This window comes from Microdochium trichocladiopsis, assembly GCF_020744255.1.
Source record: "Microdochium trichocladiopsis strain MPI-CAGE-CH-0230 chromosome Unknown B0I36scaffold_3, whole genome shotgun sequence".
In the NCBI taxonomy this organism is placed as follows: Eukaryota; Fungi; Ascomycota; class Sordariomycetes; order Xylariales; family Microdochiaceae; genus Microdochium; species Microdochium trichocladiopsis.
Window position 1 is genome coordinate 2,355,581 of NW_025763546.1, and position 20,176 is coordinate 2,375,756.

The following is a 20,176-nucleotide window of genomic DNA, read 5'->3' on the forward strand; positions in this document are numbered from 1 at the left end:
TCCACGCCCACCATGCTCCTCCGACTCCGAGGGCCGGATGGCATGATCCGGATCACCATCGACAAGGATGACACCTTCGGGACGCTTGGTGAAATGGTAAGTCGCCCTGGCTGTTGTTCCTGCTCATTTTGCTCTCTGGTAGCTCGCTCACACGTATTTGATCTGCCAGCTCACGCAACAACTTCCGCCCACTGTCGACCCACGATCGATATCCATGTCCCCCGACCCGCTGGCCAAGGATTCCAAGAAGATTGTCGATATCGCGCAATACAAGGTTGGCCAGATAGGGCTGAAGTATGTTTACTTGCGATCTCGCATTCCTTCTGGTTTCCCGGCATACTAACAACAACATGTGCTTGACTGTAGTCACGGAGATTTGATATTCATAAAGTACTCCCACCTAGACTCCAACATGAACGGTGACACCACGAGCTCGACATCGCTGGCAACCTCATCAAACAGACTTGATGGCAAGCCAATCTTGCCCACGGCCGATTTCCCTATCAACCCTGCGCCACTGAGATCACCGACGGCCATTATCAAGAATCCATGGGAGGTGGTGAGGCAGTCGCCTCTGGACGACCGATTAGACAAGCTCGATGGCAAGATACCACGGGGAAGGGACCACCGTATGTGCAAGCATGCGCCCAAGGGCATGTGCGACTACTGCATGCCTCTCGACCCTTTCAACCCTCAATACCTGAAGGACAAGAAGATCAAATACCTGTCACTTCATTCGCACCTCCGCAAGGTCAACTCCGCGACCAACAAACCTGAGCTGGGCAGCTCCTTCATTCCGCCGCTCAAAGAGCCCTACCACCGTGTCAAGCGGGATTGCCCATCGGGCCATCCTCAGTGGCCAGAAGGTATTTGCACAAAATGCCAGCCAAGCGCCATCACGCTGCAGCCACAGAGTTTCCGCTGCGTTGATCACGTCGAGTTTGCATCTTTCGATATTGTGAACACATTCCTGAACTCTTGGCGTGCGACTGGGTCGCAACGAGTAGGTTACCTATACGGACGGTATGCTGAGTACACTGAAGTACCGCTTGGAGTCAAGGCGGTGGTGGAGGCGATCTACGAGCCGCCGCAGGTGGATGAGGTTGATGGCGTGACACTCAACCCCTTTGAGGCTGAGAACGCAGTCAACGAGGTAGCCAAGCTATGCGGACTTGAGCAGGTCGGCGTCATCCTTACCGATTTGCTGGATGCGGGAGCTGGAGACGGGACGGTAATCTGCAAGAGGCATGCCGACTCGTACTTTCTGTCGTCCCTAGAAGTCTGCTTTGCGTCACGGCTGCAAGCACAGCACCCCCTTGCCACAAAATGGAGCGACACTGGGCGGTTTGGCTCCCGCTTTGTCACCTGTATAGTGTCTGGTGATGAAGCTGGGCAGATCGCGATTTCTGCCTACCAGGCCTCTAACGACTCTGTCGAAATGGTTCGCGCTGATCTTATTGAGCCGTCGGCAGATCCGAACGTCATGCTCGTCCGAGACGAGGAGGAAGAAGATGGATCGACGAGCCGGACCAGGTATATTCCAGAAGTCTTCTACCGCAGAATTAACGAGTACGGACTCGAAGTCCAAGAGAACGCGAAACCATCATTCCCAGTAGAATATCTCTTCGTCACGGTAACACATGGTTTCCCTGCGGAGCCGAAACCACTCTTCACGACGCCGACTTTCCCCATCGCTAACCGCGAGGCGATGGGTGAAAGCCAGGAGCTTCGTGCTGTTGCCAAGGCGCTTGGTCCTAGCGGCAACAACAAGGTCGCAGCGCTCTCTGACTTCCAATTGCTGGCATTCATCCATGGCATGGGAGTGCTGTCAAAAGTAAGTCTGACGTCTTTGTTACAGATCGCACGATGGAGGTGTGCTAACCCGTTTGTCATTACAGGAGGAGGAGGCTCTTCTCTGCCGGGCCGCAACCACACAGGATCTGGCCGACACGTATCAGTTGTTCTCTATGCCCGGATGGCAGACCCTGGAAGCCATTTTGCAATCGACTGGTGAGAGAATCCCCAAGCGTCCTCGCCCTCCGAGCGGCGACGGCTACCAGCTTGATACTGCGTCGCTGTCCTCACTGTCTCCATCGTCAACCTCTGCTTCTACTGCAACCCCTAATCTTCAGAAAACCCGTGGTGGTGAGCCGCTCACTAAGCGTCTTGCTGCCGTTAGGCTGAACGAGCGGAACAACCACGTACCCGACCAGAGCAGCAGCAGTACCGTCAACGACCAGCAACCAAGACGTGATCAGCCACACTACGACCGCGCGCAGTTTAAGGATCTGTAGGCGTGGAATATGCCTGTTAGTGGGGTAACTGTTTCTTTGGGCTCCAACATTAGAAGTGGGAATATTGTGGAAATACAGCAGCCAGTACGACTGGAGGAGCTGCTTCTCCGGAGGCGAGACAATGAGCCAACTTGCAAGCAGCTAGACTAGTGGTGATGATACAGATTCAATGTTCCCCACGGTGGTGTTAAGGCTCTTCCGCAGATCCGCGTATCGGATCATTACTCTAAATGCATGGACACTTCAAGATATGCGATGTCCTCAATTTCTTTCTAACGCGCGTAAGCCAAAGCGGAATACTAGTGACGTGTGGCGCTTGCACGGCAGTAGAATGGTTGAACCTTGTCACGGACGAATGCTAAGCATAGAGACCACATGTTCCGCGGAGTATGACTCTATGCAGGATCAATAATAGCCTGTTGACGGATGCCCCGCCGTCAAAGATCATGATTGGCCAACATCTACCGCACAACGTCCGAGAGCTCAGAAAGCTTCATCCATGCTGTCCTGGACTGAGCGGCGCAGCCTGCGGTTGTAGAGCTTCTTCTCGGCTGCATCGCCCCAAAAGAGCTTGTGTGCTTCCAAGTGAACCAGAGTCCGCGGGTCGTAAGGGGGTGATTCCTCCTCGAGCGCTTCGATTATGGCGTCTATGTGCTGTCTAACATCGTCGCGGCGGCTGCTGCCAGGAAAATAGCATGGTGTGCCGTCCTTGCTTACTCGGTGGTGAAAGACCTTGGTCTCATAGCGCACTCTTGGTTGTTCCTCGGGAAACCGTGGGCTGAACGTCAGTCGGACGCGGAACATCCCGCCGTCGAGATTTGTCATGGGACGCCCGAAGAACGTCAAGATCCACACAAATGGGTTGCCATCGAGAATTTCCACGTTGCGTGGAGCTCCGCTCTGCTTAAACGCATCACGGATTTGCTCGTACTGGCGAGCCAGGTTGATGCCCACAGTGCTTTCGAGATTCTTGGTCTCCTTGCCTTCCTCTGTCCACTGCACTACCTCCTGATCAAGGGCTGCTTTGATGGCACGCAGTCGCGTCTCTAGTGCCGTGTAGTTGAACTTCCCGTCCATGGAGTTGCCGGCTCCCTCAAAGGGCATTCGCGCAAACGAAGTGCCATCAGGAGATTCTAATCGTGCCTTATTGACGGCGTCCAGATAGGACTCGTAGTGCCATAAGAATCTGTGTTTGATGAGATCCTTGAAAGGCTCCCACGCGGTCTCGACGTCGTCCGGATGTTGGTATGTAGCGTCAATGGCATAGGCATGACGTTCAAACACTGGAGGTTGATTCCCACCTGGTTCCGGAATGTCCAGAAGCTGTTCTAGTCGTCTAATGACGGTGACCCTCAGAGTCTCGTGTCGAATCTTCATGCCCATCAGCTTTCGGAACTACTTGTCTGCGAGCCTGTGATACGAACCTTCCTGACGTAGTCGAGCTGATCCTTCTTGTCTGTTTCTCCATGTTTGTTCTCAAATCCAGGCTCGTTTTCGTATGGATTTGAGGACATGAGACTTTGGATAGACAGCAGAATCGATTCCAGGCCTTGCGCAGCCGACCACTCTTCGCCTGGCTCACCCCTCCAGGTACTGAAGAACATGAGTTATTTAGCACACGGCCGTTACTCTGGAGAACAGGCGCTGGAACTTGCACTAACCCAAGAATGGACCTATATAGATTCAAGAAGACGTACTGTCAGTTCTTGTGGACATCTGGTCATGAATTCGGAAAGTGATACGCACAGACAAACCTTGCCACAGGCGTATATGTTTGGATTGAAGCGACACTGGCCTCTATTCGTCGTCATGGATGTCACTGCAGGAAATTTTCTTGGGTAGTCTGGACCAAGTTAGGGCCTCGAGCGGCATGTCTCGCAGACGTGGTGGACAGACTGACCTTTTGGGAATCTGATAGCAAACTACAAGGCGGTCAGTACATTTCTACGACTTCGCCCCCAACATGAGGTGTCTCTCAGCGTTGCTTATCGCTGGCCTGTAGTTCTAGCCGTCTCACCTCGAAGAATCCGAACTCATAAGGGCTATCATGAGGCCCAATGATGATGGCTCTGACATTGCGGACATCCGAGTCACGGAAAGCCACAGCCAGTGCTGTGATGATGTAGTGAGACGAGCAAGCAAGTCAGTCGCCATGTTTGGGGCGTGACCAGATGATGCGAGACTACATACACAAATCCGAGCTCTTTTGGAGGTCACTGATTTCCTGTTGCCATGAAGAATAGTGTCAGCGAGGGTGTATGAGGACGGATACAAGGTTGGTACCTTTGTGATGCGGAAGATAGAGTGGTCTGCCATGGCCGTGACTCGGATGGGCAGCCACGGCGGAGGGAGAGGAGAGAAAGATGCGTTTGTGTGTCGATGGCGGATCTAGTTCAAGACGGAGCTTTCTGTTTTGCCGGTCTTTATCTGCAGCCTATTTTGTCTCTTGATACGTAGCGGTGAAGTTTGCCTGAAAAAGCAAGCCGGCTGGCGAGGCACTTTGACGTGTGGGGAGGCTGCAGGCTGTGGGTGGTGCAGACACCCGTACCACGAGATGCTGGAACAACGAGGCCTGCTGCAAGGTGCCGGTGTGCAATCTCGAGCCTTTGCACCGCACCAGAAGACACGCGGAAATGGGCAGCTGGGACAGGCAGGCGCGCTGATAAGCGGAAGAGAATGGCTGTGGTGGTTGTGGTGGAGGACGAGGGTGGTGGTGGTGATGGTGGTGATCACGGGGTCTGGTGAGGCCCAAGGCAGGGATATGTTGGTGGAGGCCGACACTGCTGGAGGAGGAGCAACCCTCAATGGCCGCGCTGCCACGATGCGAAGCTCTGGCACTTTTGGCACAAACAACCAGTTGCAGTCAGTGAGCCTCAAGCTCCGCTGCGTGACTAAGTACACTACCCTATGTAGAAATCAGGAGCCCCATCTACAATCTGCGACCCTGCCCTTCTCCGTGGGTCTTTCGAGGCATCTATTCTGTTTGCAATCCAGGATTGCCCGCTCGCATTGTTGGACCCAGATGTCCCCAGACCATCGCCACGCCTCTTGAGAGGTGTGTGCCCCGCCTCTGGTGGTCGTTGCCGCCGTCCGCCGGTCGTTTCCCAGCCTGGGACCAAATCCAAGCCACGCTTGCCGCAGACTTCATGGACAAGAAATCTGCTCTTCTGGATTGTCAACCCGGTATGACCTGGCGGATGCCGTGGTCCTGTCTTGTTGACCCCCCCCCCCCCCCAGCTCAAGACGGTCCGTCTGCATAAGCGTACGATGGCGCACATAGTCCGGTCCCGGCCCCCATGTCAGCCCGGCCGGGAACCCCTTGGGGGCTCCGCCGCCTAAATTTCTCCAGGATTGCCTATTCCAGTAGGCGCGTCCCCTATTGAGCGACCACCATCACCACCCACAACCACCACCTCCATCTCTATCTCCAACATCAGCACCGGGGCCCTCAAAACTCACCAGGCCACTTCTCTGCTCTCGCAGCCACCTCCGCACAGGCAACCCGCCGCCTCCCTCCACCATGGCTCCCTCCGACAAGCTCGATCTCGGCCGTGTCCTCGTCATTGGCGGCTGCGGCTTCCTCGGCCACCATGTCGTCAACCTCGTCCTCCGCGACTGGAACTCGTCCTCCGTTGCCGTAGTCGATCTCAGGTGCCAGCGCAACCGCCGCCCTGCCTCTGACGGCGTCGAGTACGTCGAGGCCGACATCACCGACGCCGACAATCTCGCAAAGGTCCTGGGCCGCCTCCGTCCAGACGTCGTCATCCATACCGCCTCTCCCCCCGCCCAAGGCAGTTCCGCCATCTCTAACGACCTCTTCAAGAAAGTCAATGTCGACGGCACTCGTGCCGTCATTGCCGCCTGCCAGCAGGCCGGTGTCCAGGCTCTCGTATACACGAGCTCGGCCAGCATCCTCAGCGACAACACCAGCGACCTCGTCAACGCCGATGAAGAGTACCCCGTGATCCGCGGCAAGCAGCAAACCGAGTACTACTCCGAGACCAAAGCGCAGGCCGAGGAGCTTGTCCTCGCTGCAAACCGCGCCGCTGAAGCCCCCAAGTTGCTCACCACCTCTATCCGCCCCTCGGGCATCTTTGGCGAGGGCGACGTTCAGCTCGTCTACCACACCGTCCAGATCTACAAGACCAACAAGGACAAGGTCCAGGTTGGCGACAACTCGAACCTCTTCGACTTTACCTACGTCGAGAACGTCGCTCACGCACACCTGCTCGCCGCCCGCGCGCTGCTGCTCACCGCCAGCAACCCCACGATACCGCTTGACCACGAGCGCGTCGACGGCGAGGCCTTCATCGTGACCAATGGCAGCCCCGTCTACTTCTGGGACATGATGCGCGCTATTTGGCGCGCCGCCGGGTCCCCGCGCGGCACCAGCCACGTCTGGACGCTGTCTCGCGACCTGGGTCTCGTCCTCGGCCTGCTTAGCGAGATTGCATTTGGCATCATGCGCAAGCCTCCGACCTTCAACCGCCAGCGCATCATCTACAGCACAATGACGCGGTACTATGACATCTCAAAGGCGCGGACGAGGCTTGGGTACGAACCACTTGTAACGCTCACCGAGGGCGTGCAGAGAGCTGTCAAGTGGACCATGGAAAATGACCCGCGGATGGGGGCGCCCGTAAAGGCTTAGACGAAGGGGACAGCAGATAACGTGGACGATGAGGAAAAGAATGGGATCATGGCAGTAACAGCGTACTTTCACTTCTATGCAGTAGGCTTGCATTGAAGAACGTGAAGGTCAGGGCAAAAGGTTGGGATGGGTAACACGACTATGTCCAAGGTGACATGTATACAGACATCTTTAATAATATTTATTCGCTTTGGTCCCTGTGTGGCCACCTACAAACAGTGGCCGGCGAGCATTGGGATGTACACCAATGTGCAAGCCTAGCGAGGACAGCGCACCGAAACTACCCCAGGCTGTGGGGTGGGATCGGGAAAACCTACGCTTATGGTTGACTCGTACTGCAGCCATCCCCATCCCGCAATAATGGAAAGGCACATCGTAGCCTGAGTTCGGAGACAACCTGTTTCGACTCTGCTAAGCTGCTGCTTCTACACGCGCGTCATGACCTTCCCTTGCCTCATTCAGTCATATCGTTCGTGGTCAATGCACCCCCTCATCTGGGTATCTACTGTATGCCAGTCGTCCTAGCAGTGTGTCCGCGCCTTGCTGGAGTTCAAAACCGCGCTCTGCCTGAGCGAAATGTTCGATCGCTCCCTCTGACTCTTCTTGGCTTTGCCCTTGATTTCTTTGGCTTGCTTCTTCAGCTTCTCTGTCGTTGTGTCCCTGTAGGACAGGCTCGCGGGGCGACTCTAGCGCTGTGTTGCCGTGCCAGGTGCCGCAGCAGCAGCAGTAGGCCCAGATGGTTGTGTCTTTGCCGGGCCTGCCGGTGCGACTGGCTGCTGGCTGTTTTGTGATTGTTGCTGCTGGTGGAGACCATTTTGTGTCGTCGTACTGCTGCCTTTTCTCTGTGATGCCAATTTGTCTTTGCCCGGGTTGTATGGTGCCGCGACGCCGAGCAGCTTCTCCTGCCTGTTGAATATACCGGCAGGACCACTGGCGCTGCCAAACGTGAATTCGTAGGTGCCGTCGGCTTGCATCACTGCTGGGCTGCCCTGTGTGGGCGCGCTGACCTGCTCCTGATGCAGCTTGTCGAGGGACTCGCCCACGATTGCGTACTGCGCCCAGTTGATCGCCGGCATACGGACTACATTCTGTGGCTTTGGCAGGTTGTGCCACGGCTGCGAGCTTTGCTTGGCTGTTGGCTGTTTGCCGGCCCTTGACGCTCGTGCTTTCGGCTTCCTCTGTCTCCGTGGTGCCATTGCCGCGGTACCTGGATCTTCAGATATCGACGAGGGCACCCCAGACTCATCGTCTGTGTCGGAGCCGCCGTCACTACTGCTGTCTGAGTCTCCGCCTTCCCCAATGAACAAGTTGTCGCCTTCCTGGGCGACCTTCCCACTACCCAGGTCTGCGAGGAAGGCTGCCGGGTCTGCCAGCGCGGCCTCCTTGGCCTTGCTCAGCGCCACCATGTCGGCGGAAGCCTTGCGCTTCTGCATCTGCAGGATGGCGATGGCGCTCTGCAGGGCGAGCACATCTGGGTTGCTGGCAAAGTCTATGGGCTCCGGCCGGGGAGGCTCCACTGCCGTCTGCGGCAGTTGGTTGAGATGTGTGTACTCTGGTCTTTCTGGGAGCTCGCTGGCCCGGAGCGGCGGTGTTATCGGGCTGTATGGCGGCCTCTGAGGGGATTCCGACCGCCTGGACGGCGGCGACCCTGGCCGTGCATCCTGTGAAGTGGATGTTTCTTCCTTGTGGGGTGTGACGGAGGCGACCTTGTCGTGAGAGGTGGTCGCTTCTGGTACGGCTTGAGGATGGGATTGTGTCTGTTGCTCCGAGATCTGAGCTACTCCCTGGGGCGGCGATGGCGCCACCACCGTGTTGGCGTTTGTGATATTCGTGTTCAGAGTCAGGCTGGGCATGGTTTCCCGGAGTGGTGCTGCCCTGCAGCAGATAATTTTAGATATGGTGCTGAGACTATGTGAGACGTGACGTCCCTGCCACGACGGGGAAGACGTCTCGCTGCCTCTACTAGCCAGTCGTGATGCTGCGGGGTTATTTGGGACTATCTGTGGACTGTTTCCAACGCTGTTATCCTTGCTTCTGGCGAGATGTATTGGCGATGACTTGTCGAGCAACCCGTCTAGGGGCTGGTCTCCACATGCTTATTGTCCTCATACGGGGGCTTAGTCAGGTGGGGCACAGGTCCACTGCCCAGTTCATTGGTTCCATCATTGAGTACATGCTTGTCACTACCTGCCTGCCTCTCTGTCTGCCTGCGTCTGGGTGCCTGCCTGGAGGTCCAAGTCAAACACGAAAACCCAAGATAGGATAATCACAAAAATCGCGGTTCAACCAAGAGCGGCACGATTTATCCTAATGCGAGGCACTCCCGGTTACATGGCCAGGTCCTAATGAAGCCAACCTTGTTCAGGAGTCAACCCGAGTGGGCGGGGGCTCTACGGCTCATGGCGGGAAGGGTGTTCCCATCCCCGGCACGGCTGCCTTCACACGAGTTCCACGGCACACGTGGTTTAGAAGATTCGTTCGAATACGGTTCTGAGACTCGGTCCTCGCACTCATTGCGAGATATCCCACCTGAGAGGTTGACCATCATGTAGTCTTGGCCAAAGGCCCAGGTTCAGCCACCGTAGCTTGTGTCGGTTGCATGCATCGCACAAAAGAAAGGACAATGTTCTGGCCCGTCCCCGTCCTTGGCTTCCCGCGATCAGAACCCACGCCTAGCGGGCGGCTACAGTATCCCCAACTCACCTCTATGGTTGCCTCGCATCGTATGATCGCAAACCACCAAATTGCCCTGGCGCGCATCGTTGGTTGTTGCGTGCAAGCCACCAGCTACCACATGTCTCGGGGCCTGAGCCGAGCCCAGAACACCAACACGGCCGCAAAGTCCGGATGGGCATTCAGGTATGCGACCAGAAAAGCAGGAACACACAGCATTTAACATACACAAGTCAGCGACACACGTGGAAAGCCTTGCGAGCCTTACTAAAGTAAGCATGTCAATGCTGGAAGGTATCTTCCGCCACCCACCAGTGAAAGAAGGATGACACAGTATTGCCCGAGGCAGGACTCGACCACTCGCTGTCGTGTCTGTCCTGAGCCTGTCCCAAAGGGTCGACAGATGGGGAACATCATGATGGTCGTAAGCCCCCAAAGTGGCAACCCGGTTGGCTCCCGAGCTGAACAGCCTCCAAGCGCCGAGGGCTGCAGGTGGGCGTACAGACTCTGCAGGGAGCACGAGCCGGGGTGTGGCACCCATGGGCCGATCGACTGCACGACAATCTCCGTCCCGACTGGCTGGTGGCTCGCAGCTGGTCCCGACGTTTGCAGTTAGGTCAGGCATGGCACAGTGGACATGCCTACAATCCTTTGACGTGGCCGACTGTGCCCGTGGCCTGCTGCGCAGGACTGGAGGTCCTGCGCCTATTGGGAACTTCCGAGACACAATGGACGTAACTGCTGGACAAGGTTGTCATGGCAATTGTGATGGTTTTGTCTCAGTGCCACGGGCAATTTCCGTCGGTCGCCAGGATGCATTTGGCAACCACCACGTGTGGGACAACACGAACTCTGACGACTAATTCGCCGGTCACGCTTCACCTGTCTCGGACGCTCGGCGCCCAGGTCTCACTTACTATGGTACAACCAGAGACATTTTTTGCTCAACGCACGAGAATGCAGCTCGTGAGAGTTTCTTGAGCGGGTCCGACCTGGCGGCCTATTCGTCTGAGTCCAGGCTGGGCTGGCTGACTGGCTGGCAGGCATCACAGGTTGGGTTTGGTCCTGCAGCAAACGTGTGTTCGCACGCGCGTGCGTTCCACACAGCCTCGAGGAACGTGCTTAAATACTGTAGAGCATGTGCCCAAGCCCAAGCTGGGCGTGCGTGGTCCTCCTGACGACCCAGCTCGTTGGGTCTGGCTCGCTCAAGAGTTGGACGCAGCTGAGTTAGTTCTTCCCTATCCGACGCCATCCCAACTCTATTTCCTCCCTCGTCCCTCGCCAGCGCCTCACAGCTGTTTTGCTGTCCCCACAACGTCGTCTTCGTTCTCCCTTGATACGCCATTCACACAGTTGCAGCGATTAGTCCCGAACGCGAGTCTCGAGACGGAACGTTGGTGGGCAGTTTCCGCTGTCGAGGGACGATTTTCTCCTTCCCCTCGTTTCATTGCTCTGGCCTACGTCCACGCGAGAAGATAATAGTGGCCAAAGTCCCGGAGCCAGGCGTCTGCGGCAATGCCGTCTCAGCACGCTAAACTCTAACAGGCGAAGAACGCGGCTCGACCTAATTAGCGTTTCGCGGACATCAGCGCGTGGGTAATGAGGGCAACCGCCGCCGTTGGGACGCCGCTCTGCTAGCCCGCCACCGTACTGTGCGTGCTGATCTCTGCCGATCATTCCTTTGTGCCGTGCCATTGCCCTGCGTTCTACCGAGCATCAAGGCGTGAACCCACCTGAATCCCCGGCCAAAGGGTCTTTTTGATGGGACTCCCGCAGGCAATTTAACATTCTCGAATTCCCAGCCGAGCGGACCCTTTGTAGCAACAGATACATTGTTGCTTGCAGAAGTTCCATTTTCCACTTTACACGCTTCTTCAAGCTGTCCCTTCTTCGACCTCTAGGCATAGAACAGCCAGTCACGACATTTTTACATCGACGAGGTCGTTTTTTCTTTCTCTTACACGTGGTGCGAAGGGTCAACTTCAAGCAACATCGCGCAACGACTGAGGATACCTTCGCACATTGACGACTCGGCATCCTTGACAAGTCGGCAGCGACTTTTATACGGCTGTGAAGCCTTTCCGTGTGCATGGCCACGCTATCATCCAGGATGGCGGCCTTTCAGTCACTTGATGAATCGGTTCATCGGCCTGGACCTGCGGACGGCTTTGCGCGCCATTCCGTGCTTGCACCGCGGCGCGAAATGCTTCGCAACTTCTCCTACCCGACCCGAGCTGTGAAGCCCGCTTCGCGGTTGTCGACAGCACAAACACCCAGAACTCCATGGCAATCACTTGACGAGAAATCCCCGTCACGAGGCACGAACGACAAAAAAGAACCAGCATCGTTGAAACCAGAGTATTTGGCGTACTTGTCGCTTCTCGAACCCGAATCATCACCCGAGGACGATGAGGAACCACGCAACAGTGTGATTTGCGAGAAATGTTCAAAGAAGCTCGATCCTGTCGATGAGAAGTCGCTGGATGATCAAGATGGTGAGGCTGAGATCCATGCCATGACTACGGTGGAGACCACCATCGAGGCTTCACCACAGCCACATCGTCCTAAACCCGTCGACGTCGAAGCCTGCAGGAACCAGGAGGCCACCTTGGACGTTGGCTCGCCCTCCAGCCCAGAGAGGAGCCCGGTCTCGCCTGCTTTCCTACAGCGCGGGTTTTCAAGGCGACGGAAGTCAACGACCCAGAGCCAGTACAGTTCAGACAGGAGCTCGGTGGATGGAGGCAGCGTACACACAATGCAGACGGCGAAGCTGAGCAAGAGAAGCTCGCGGGAGGCCAAGAGCGGCTGGCTCTCGCAGATCAAGGAGTGGACGAGCGTAGCCGAGCCGTCGAGCCAGGCCATCAAGCAGCACAAGGTCGAGACATTTGGCAAGGCGGGCATCGCGCCGAATGACCCCCGCGCGAGAGCGAAGCTGAATCTTCCGACGGCCACCCTGCCTCCCGAGGCGATCAAACCTGCGGGCCGCCCACTGAAGCCGGACGAAATCATGAGGCGGCAGGCTGGGGAGCGCAAGAAGCAGGAACGGGAGGAGCGGTGGTCAATGTCTTCGTCGGCCGGCCGGCTATCTCATGCTTCGCGATCCAGCATGAGCGGGCACTCGTCCAGCAGCAGCTTGGGGCGCACATGCCACAGCAAGGCAGAATCCTAAAACGCGAAGCAGGCAGGCATTGGCGTGGTGATGCGTTGAGCATGTATGTTACAACAGTCGTTTTGTGGTGGGGTTTATTTTTTTCATCGCCCGCATTTTAGGATAAATAATAACCGGAGATACCTTTTGCCATTGTCACAACGCGAACGGCCAAACTCTTCCAGTGACTGTCTATCCGGACGTTGCGGTGTCATTGATATGAACGTGGTGGTGATGGTGGTGGCTGACATAGACCCCGACGATGTGGAGGTGTGGTATGACGGTGTCTCTGGCACGCTGCAATTGACGGCTGCACCAAGCTACGTAAGCATACCTAGCGTAGGTACTTAGGCAAGGAGCATGTGGTCAGGGTCACTTGGGTGTTGGTGGTTAGCGCAGAATCTGGCAGAAGTGACCAAGAGAGCAGCCAATTGGTGGCAGTGAGGAAGCAAGACAGGCTTCCTTGCGCCTGCGAGTGTACTGTAGTTCACGAAACCCAAAAACGCCTCGTCCCAGTGGTTCACGACACAGGCATGTTCTGCTGCTTGGTAGGCGATGTTGGAGTCGATGATCGGAGCGGGCAGCAGCGGCAGCAGGGTTCAGAACGCACCAGTGCGGCGCGGGCCAGCCAATCAGAGACGCGGGGCCGCCGAATCGGGCATCGCGTGGAGGAGTGGGTTCGAGTCGATGACGTCGCAATGGCGGGCACATGCACACATGCGCCGGCTAGTTAAAGGCAAGAGCAACGAGGAAGGAAGCACCAAGGAAGGGCAGGCAGCCACGACAGTGAGGGAGGCTCCTTCTCCCAGTGCGCTCGGTGCGGGCGGTCCAGACCTAATCGATCGGCTGGGCAACACTTTGGTTACTCATGGGCGATCTGCGCGGCCAGGGTAATGCTTGGCCTCACCAGGGAGGAGCTTTAGCTACTGCTGCTACTGCTGCTGCAGTGACGTTGACGCAATTGTTTCCAAATTCCCATCTTGCACCCCGGCAATCCCACCTAGATACAGTCCGCCATTCCGCCTTCCACTTCATCTCCTCTTTGTCCAGCTCCAAGCCTCCTTCTCTCATCATCTCCCCTTGGCCCTCTGTCACGAGCCCTCTAGTGGTAGCAACAGCAGCCGAGCGAGCAACTGAAACGACCTGGGCTGCCTCATCATCCTCATCGCCACCATGAACAAGATCTGGAGGTCCAACGACCTCGAAGACGAGGATGTACGACCCAGCTCTCGCCACGAGACACGCGAGGGCGAGCATGGCCCCGACGAGCACACTCGCCTGCTCCCCAACCGCGTCGAGAGCACCTCATACCTGAGTCCGGATGACCCAGCTGTAAGCATCCCCAGTAGTGTTGTCAACATCCAGCCATTGGGCGCTCTCCTCGATTCACTCGACTCTGCGAGAGCTCTCTTTGCCTCTTCCTCCCTTTGCATCATGATCGCTCACATCTCTTTCTCGCATGGATAGGTCTCTCCTTACAACCTTTGGAGTGTCCGCGCCACGCGCTACCTCACAATCTTCTTCACGCTCGCCACGTTTGCCTGGTGGGTGGTGCTTCTCGTCGCCATGTTTGCCACGCCCCCAGGGTTTCACACGCGCGGGTCTGGCTTCTTCTGCTTCAGCTTTGCAAGCCTCGCTCTGGCCAACCTGCTCTTCTCCCTCATCTTCTTCGCCGTGCCTTCCAAGGCGGTCCGCATCCTCAGCCTCATCATGAGCGGCGTCCTCCTTATCAACACAGTGCTGCTCATCTCGGTTGAACAGACGCGACACGAGGAGGGTTGGGTTGGCATGGTCAGCACTTTGTGTAAGCTACATCCGTCTCGCGGTAGATCCAGGCAGAACAATGGGTTTGAAGCTGACTTCGTACTTTGGCGGACCAACAGGGGCGCTTCTCATGGCTGTCTGGACGCTGGTCACTGACAGACTGGTCGCGTGGGGCAAATCAGAAGAAGAGCAACGCTTAACCGGACGCGCCGAGACTCGCCGCAGCCTGGGTGAATGGACTGCAGTCCTCATCTCCATCATCTGCATGGTCGTCTTTGTCGCTGTCGTTATTCTAATGACCTGCACCCTGATTCTGCGGGCCCTGGATGCTGGACTGGCTCCCCCCGGCGACTTGTACTGGGTCGATGGCGAAAAGTACCAGTTGCACGTCTACTGCCATGGAAACCAGACGGACCACAAGGGCAACAAGCTTCCGACTGTCCTGATCGAGGGCGGCGAGGGGCCAGTTGAAGATGGTCTGTGGCAATTTGCGGACGACGCAATCAACAACGGGACAATTTCGCGCTACTGCTTTGTTGACCGTCCTGGTATCGCATGGGTATGTAATAGGATGATTTCGTACTTCAACTGGAAACGGCGCTAACCAATGTTTCAGAGTGACACGGCGCCTTCTCCGCTCTCTGCTGGTATGGCTGTCGAGGTCATGAGCGAGGCTCTTGCCCGTGCTGGCGAGGAGGGACCGTGGGGTAAGCTCCCCCCTTTGTTTCAATGAGTCCATTGGGGAAAGCAACTAATCGTTTCATAGTCCTGATGAGCGCTGGCGTCGGGTCCATATACTCTCGGATCTTCTCAGCTCGTCACGGCAAGGATGTTAAAGGCCTGCTGCTTATCGACCCTCTCCACGAAGATCTCCTCGCCGGGACAATCGGTTCTCCTGGACGAGGCTTCATGCTATGGATCCGCGGTGTACTGTCCCCGCTTGGCATTGACCGTGTACCCGGAGCTCTCTTCAAGGGCCGTACCAAAGAGGACCGTGTCTGGGGCAGGTCGTCCTATCAGACGGGCAAGACCATCTTCAGCAAGCTGCAGGAGAACCTGGTTGCGGGCACACTCTCTAAGCGTGATGTGGACACCAGCAGGGCAATCCAGCTCCCCAGAGTACCATTCAGCATTGTCAGTTCGGGTGTCGAAATCCGCAAGAGTTCCGAGTGGGAGGAGAAGCAGCGCGATCTCACCCACATCACCGACAAGCTACTTGACTGGGATATTGTCAATCACGCGCCGCACCAAGTTTGGAACACGCTCGATGGTCGCAAGACCATTGAGAAGAGACTCGGCACACTAGTGAAGGCCTAAGCGACAGTGCGAACATAGACTGATACGAAGCGATTCACCGGCAGGAGCGGAATCCGCACATGGCGTGGTCGGCTAGCAGGTAGCTGTCGTGAATTGGCGTCCACGTCAGAAAGGCAAATTTGAGGAGCTTGTGGCGCAGCTTGTCACCATAATCTACGTTGACAAATGCCGTCTCATCATGGTCACACGGGTGGTTGGTTAGAATCAGCACATAGTCTCTTCGTGCGTAAGCGATTGGGTCATTTCTTTCACTGGTCTGATTTGTTTCTCTCTACATCCTGCTATCTTCTTCTTTTTGGAAAATCGGTCGTTGGTGGTATCCATACCGCGCTCGTGCCAATCAACTAATGTAACGCCGTTTCAATATGCTTGGTGTGTGTGTATTGCGGTATCTTTGTGCGCGTGAAAGCAAAAATGGAGCAAAACATCAGTCTCGCGGAGACGGCAGGACAAGGCAAATCGTGGCCCTGGACACAACTTTTGCGCTGCATCCGGATCTTTCCTTGGATATGACCCGGCGTACATGATACGTATTTGTGCGAGTGAGCAGTGGGCATCGCGCATGTGAAGGTGCGTGCGTCCCGAGAGAGCATGCCGATACACAATCGAGTACACGAGAACTCATCACCCCGTGCCCGTGGTGACGGAGTTGGGTGGCCGCCCCGCAGGCGCGGACTGCCGCCACTCCCGCCGCTGAGACTTGTCCGGAGGGTCCAGCCCGTCATCGCCGCGCGGGAAGTCTGGGTTCCTCCACTTCTGCGGCGGTGTGCCCGGGTTCTGGCCGGAAGGGTATGCCGGCTCCTGGATTGGCCGGACGCTGCTCTCCTTCTGCCATGCAATCGGATCTGTCTCTACCCTCGTAGCCAATGGACGCCTGTTCGCATCTTGTCGTCCAGCGTATTCAACGTCATACTGTCGTACGCCGCCGCTAACGGCCCTGCTCTCGATCCGCTTCAGAATCTCCTTGGTCGTGATCTCACCACTGTTACTGAAGAGAGAAGAGTCTCCAAGAATGTCCATGAGCTCGACAGGGACCTTATCATCTCATCAGTATTTTGGTATCAAAGAATGAGCAGCACAAGAAAAGGCGACTTACCATGCACATGTCCTCGATGAATTGAATCAAATCCTCCACACACGAGACTGCCACCATAGGCTCATCCGAAAAGCTCGGGCTTTTAGCCGTAGAGTACAGAACGTTTGGCGCGATGACTCGTGCAAGGTTATGCACGTCCATTCTAGAACCGTTTTCCTCGTCTACCTGGTGGAACGTCGATACCCACTTCAGAAAGCTGAAAAGAACTTCGAGGGAGTCGCGATTTGGCTGCGGAAGAAGACAGCACGCCAAGTGCAGGCAGTGTCTTCTTTTATCCGCATCGCTGATCTTGGTGGCAACTGTCCAGAGCCTGTACAGTTTCTGGGTCATGAGAGGATCCGGGAGTTCGCGCAGGTAACGTTTCAGAAGTGCTGCCAGCTGGTGCGGGGTTTCGTCGTTCCACCGAACAGCATCACAGCCGTCTCTGTCCACGGCTGCCACCTGCTCCGTCAACCTCTTGATGTTGCCGTTCTTGCGAAAGACGCCCTCCACCGACAGATCTTTGTTCTTCATGGCGGTGATGATGTCTTCCACGATAGCAGGGATGCGCAGCGCACCTGGGCCGACCCCGTCGGTGGAGTCGGCTCCATCGCGTTCGATGGCGACTTCCAACGGCACACCAAAGACGCCCTTCTTCTTGACGTTTTTCTTGTTCTCCTTGGTGCCAAACGCCTTGCCAAACTTGTTCCAGAATGTGGGTGCTTTCCTGGCTTCGATGAGACCAAGCAGCTCTTCCAGCGTGAATTCGGACTCAAGCAATGGTTGCATAGTGAGCACAGCGACATGTCGCACGATGAAGTATTCAAGCCCAGAAAGCTCAGAGAAGAACCTACGCCCACCGCCTCTTTGCGGCGATCGCTCGCCTTGGCCACGGTAGTCTTGTTCGCGACCTCCAGATTGACTTCGCTGATGGCCAGGCCCAAACGACGGGTCGGTTGCTGGCGAACGAAACAGTTCCTGTCGAGACTGACGATAGGCAGCGGGTTGTTGTTCTCGAGCTTGCTCGGCTGCGACAATTCGAGGTATATCGTCCAAAGTGAGGGCATCCTGGTGACCAAAGTACTGTTCGGTGCTAGCGCCCAGCCCCAATTCCCTGTCCTCGTCGATTCGCGGATCCCGACTTTGGAACCCTGAGTCGGCACCAGCGGAACCCGGCCTGCCATTGCCCCGCTCAGGCCCATCAATCACTCTAGAAGATCGAGCTTTGCGGAGGCTTGTTGACAAATGCTTGTCCAGGCGTGTGCTGCGGAGTCGGCGCACATCATTGAGCGTGTTCTCATATGATACCTCCCTCTGATGGCGTTCTGGATCGCCGGCGTACGATTTTGAGCGCGAATCAGACCTGAGGAGAACTGACTCCCGGCTGAAGGAGAGTCGGTGTCCGTCCATGGAGTCATATCCATTCAAATTAGGATCTTCCGAAGTGTGAGGCAGGGCGCCGCTGTTTCTCAGGATCTCCAGAAGTCGTGCCAGTGCCACCTTCAGCAGGAAAACATATTGCTGAAGCTTGGAGACGCGCTCCAGTGGTTGGCCCCATTCTTCTGTTTGCGCTTCGCATTCGATACAGTATATCTTCTCGTCCCGATGCACGCGGGCCTCATTCGGGGGCATCCCGTGCTCCTTGCCACAGATTGTGCAATTGACACAACCCTCATGCCATCTCTTGTCGCCATGGAGTGCACAACTATCCTCGATGGGTTTCCGACACAGCTTGCACTGGTCAGAGTCGTTCGCCGACAACGAGGCCATCCCTAGTGTCATCTGAAGCGAGGATTCGTCGGTTCTCATGTTTTCAAGAACACCAAGGTCGTCGAGAAACTGATGCAGTCCCTCGACAGAACGATGTTCACGCTCCAATTTGAGGGTTCCCTGCAAGCAGATTCGAATGAGGAGTTTGAGGTAGTGCGCCAACCCTGTCACGAGCGATAGCAGCTCCTGCGTGACCCCGAGTTTCCGCACACCTGTATCCTGAGTCTTAGATAATAGCGAGAAGAAGGACACAATCTTCTTGCACAGTAGCTTGGCCTCTCTGCCATATGATAGCCCTAGGATGCGACTCGTATCAGCTTACAATTCGGAAAATCAAGGGTGAAATCGACAAACCTCTCATGCCGGAACGCTTCATGGTCTCGTCCAAGCGATCTGCTGATTTGAACAATATCTCCACATGCACGATAAACTTCTTGGCCACGAAGACCCCATCCACATACGCGCCATTGCTGACGTGTAGCAGCATATCTGAGATGCAGGCTGCCGAGGACTCTTCGAATGTGGACAGGACGCTCCAGATCTTGTAGACTTTATCTTCCATGCTTTCCTCTTGGCGTCTTATAAGCTCTCGGTCTTGATCGCTGACAGGCTCTTTGGGTGGTGCAGGAGCGTCTTGCGGAGTTGTCAGGCGCACGTTCCAGAATTTGTGGATCATGTAGCATTCTGGATGCCAGTGCTGGTTTTGCCCATTGCGGAATATCTCTACGAATTGCTTCAGGATTGCTGTCTGGCAGCCATTGCAGCGTTGAGCGAATTGTGTCGAGTAATGGTAGTGGCAGTACACGTTGCTGTCGTGCTCATAGTAGCTGTCTTGCGCGCCAAACACTGTGGAGCAGAGCGTGCAAGTAAAATGGTCAACGTGATACTTGCGATCCAAGGCTGTGATGTACGAGCCGCGTAGAGCCCCGCCACATTGGTGGCATAAAAGGCCGAGTCGTCGGAAGTAGTCTGTCTCGCACAGCGGATATTGGCCACCTCCTTGTTCGTCTTCGGCTGGGAAGAATTTGGATGCGACGATCTGGCCACAATCCTGTTGGTGGGTAGACCTGGTCAGTTATATGCAAGCACAATAGAGCGAGGCGGAAACTCCCAAACTCACACGACACTTAAAGCAGTCTAAGTGGAATGTGCCGTCCAAAGCGCGCACAAACTGTCCAGTTAATTGTTCGCCACACTTGTGGCAGACGCGTACTGCGCCGCTCCCTGATCTACCACCACTCCTGCCTCGAGATCTGTTACGTTCATCGCTCGGACGGTGATCACTGCGTGCATCACTCCTGGCGCTGAGAGCTGGTGAGCCGGGAGTCCGCGGTGCCGGTGGCCCATATGCGGAGCCGCCATTCTGTGAGAACGCCGGACTGGCGGTCATCTCCGACCGAGAGCGATCGAGCTGGTAGGGCGGGAAACCTGTGACCCGGTCATCGGGCGGACCGCCGAGATGTTCATTCTCCATCACTGCACCT

At 56.1% G+C, this 20,176-nt stretch overlaps 7 protein-coding genes across 7 annotated transcripts; 4 read left to right on the forward strand and 3 right to left on the reverse strand.

Moving 5' to 3' along the window:
* Positions 1–12: 12 nt before the first annotated feature.
* On the forward strand, positions 13–2,294 carry B0I36DRAFT_238027 (NPL4 family protein; the record flags this gene model as incomplete). Its single annotated transcript, XM_046149576.1, has 4 exons — positions 13–96; positions 170–294; positions 367–1,834; positions 1,899–2,294. 4 exons carry the CDS (start codon positions 13–15, stop codon positions 2,292–2,294), a joined length of 2,073 nt encoding a protein of 690 aa, XP_046015380.1.
* Positions 2,295–2,546: 252 nt separating this feature from the next.
* B0I36DRAFT_318043 (ubiquitin-conjugating enzyme/RWD-like protein) lies at positions 2,547–5,030 on the reverse strand. The gene is made up of 8 exons (XM_046153239.1): positions 4,578–5,030; positions 4,485–4,518; positions 4,312–4,406; positions 4,195–4,216; positions 4,041–4,137; positions 3,956–3,967; positions 3,719–3,887; positions 2,547–3,665 (listed from the first exon to the last, which is right to left on the reverse strand). Exons 1-8 carry the CDS (start codon positions 4,608–4,610, stop codon positions 2,778–2,780), a joined length of 1,350 nt encoding a protein of 449 aa, XP_046015381.1. The 5' UTR covers positions 4,611–5,030; the 3' UTR covers positions 2,547–2,777.
* Positions 5,031–5,693: 663 nt separating this feature from the next.
* B0I36DRAFT_318045 (C-3 sterol dehydrogenase/C-4-like protein) lies at positions 5,694–7,114 on the forward strand. Its single transcript, XM_046153240.1, has one exon. The coding sequence runs from the start codon at positions 5,815–5,817 to the stop codon at positions 6,943–6,945; it is 1,131 nt and encodes a 376-aa protein (XP_046015382.1). The 5' UTR covers positions 5,694–5,814; the 3' UTR covers positions 6,946–7,114.
* Positions 7,115–7,631: 517 nt separating this feature from the next.
* B0I36DRAFT_360683 (uncharacterized protein) lies at positions 7,632–8,798 on the reverse strand (the record flags this gene model as incomplete). Its single annotated transcript, XM_046158354.1, has 1 exon — positions 7,632–8,798. The coding sequence occupies one exon, from the start codon at positions 8,796–8,798 to the stop codon at positions 7,632–7,634; it is 1,167 nt and encodes a 388-aa protein (XP_046015383.1).
* A 2,495-nt stretch (positions 8,799–11,293) lies between these two features.
* B0I36DRAFT_318048 (uncharacterized protein) lies at positions 11,294–12,908 on the forward strand. Its single transcript, XM_046153241.1, has one exon. The coding sequence runs from the start codon at positions 11,708–11,710 to the stop codon at positions 12,785–12,787; it is 1,080 nt and encodes a 359-aa protein (XP_046015384.1). The 5' UTR covers positions 11,294–11,707; the 3' UTR covers positions 12,788–12,908.
* Positions 12,909–14,236: 1,328 nt separating this feature from the next.
* On the forward strand, positions 14,237–15,847 carry B0I36DRAFT_238320 (uncharacterized protein; the record flags this gene model as incomplete). The annotated part of the gene is made up of 4 exons (XM_046149601.1): positions 14,237–14,570; positions 14,650–15,089; positions 15,147–15,237; positions 15,297–15,847. Coding segments are annotated over 4 exons (1,416 nt in total), but the record flags the coding sequence as incomplete, so codon positions are not given.
* Positions 15,848–16,471: 624 nt separating this feature from the next.
* On the reverse strand, positions 16,472–20,166 carry B0I36DRAFT_238991 (RhoGAP domain-containing protein; the record flags this gene model as incomplete). Its single annotated transcript, XM_046149659.1, has 4 exons — positions 16,472–16,882; positions 16,944–18,988; positions 19,047–19,743; positions 19,813–20,166. 4 exons carry the CDS (start codon positions 20,164–20,166, stop codon positions 16,472–16,474), a joined length of 3,507 nt encoding a protein of 1,168 aa, XP_046015386.1.
* Positions 20,167–20,176: the final 10 nt, after the last annotated feature.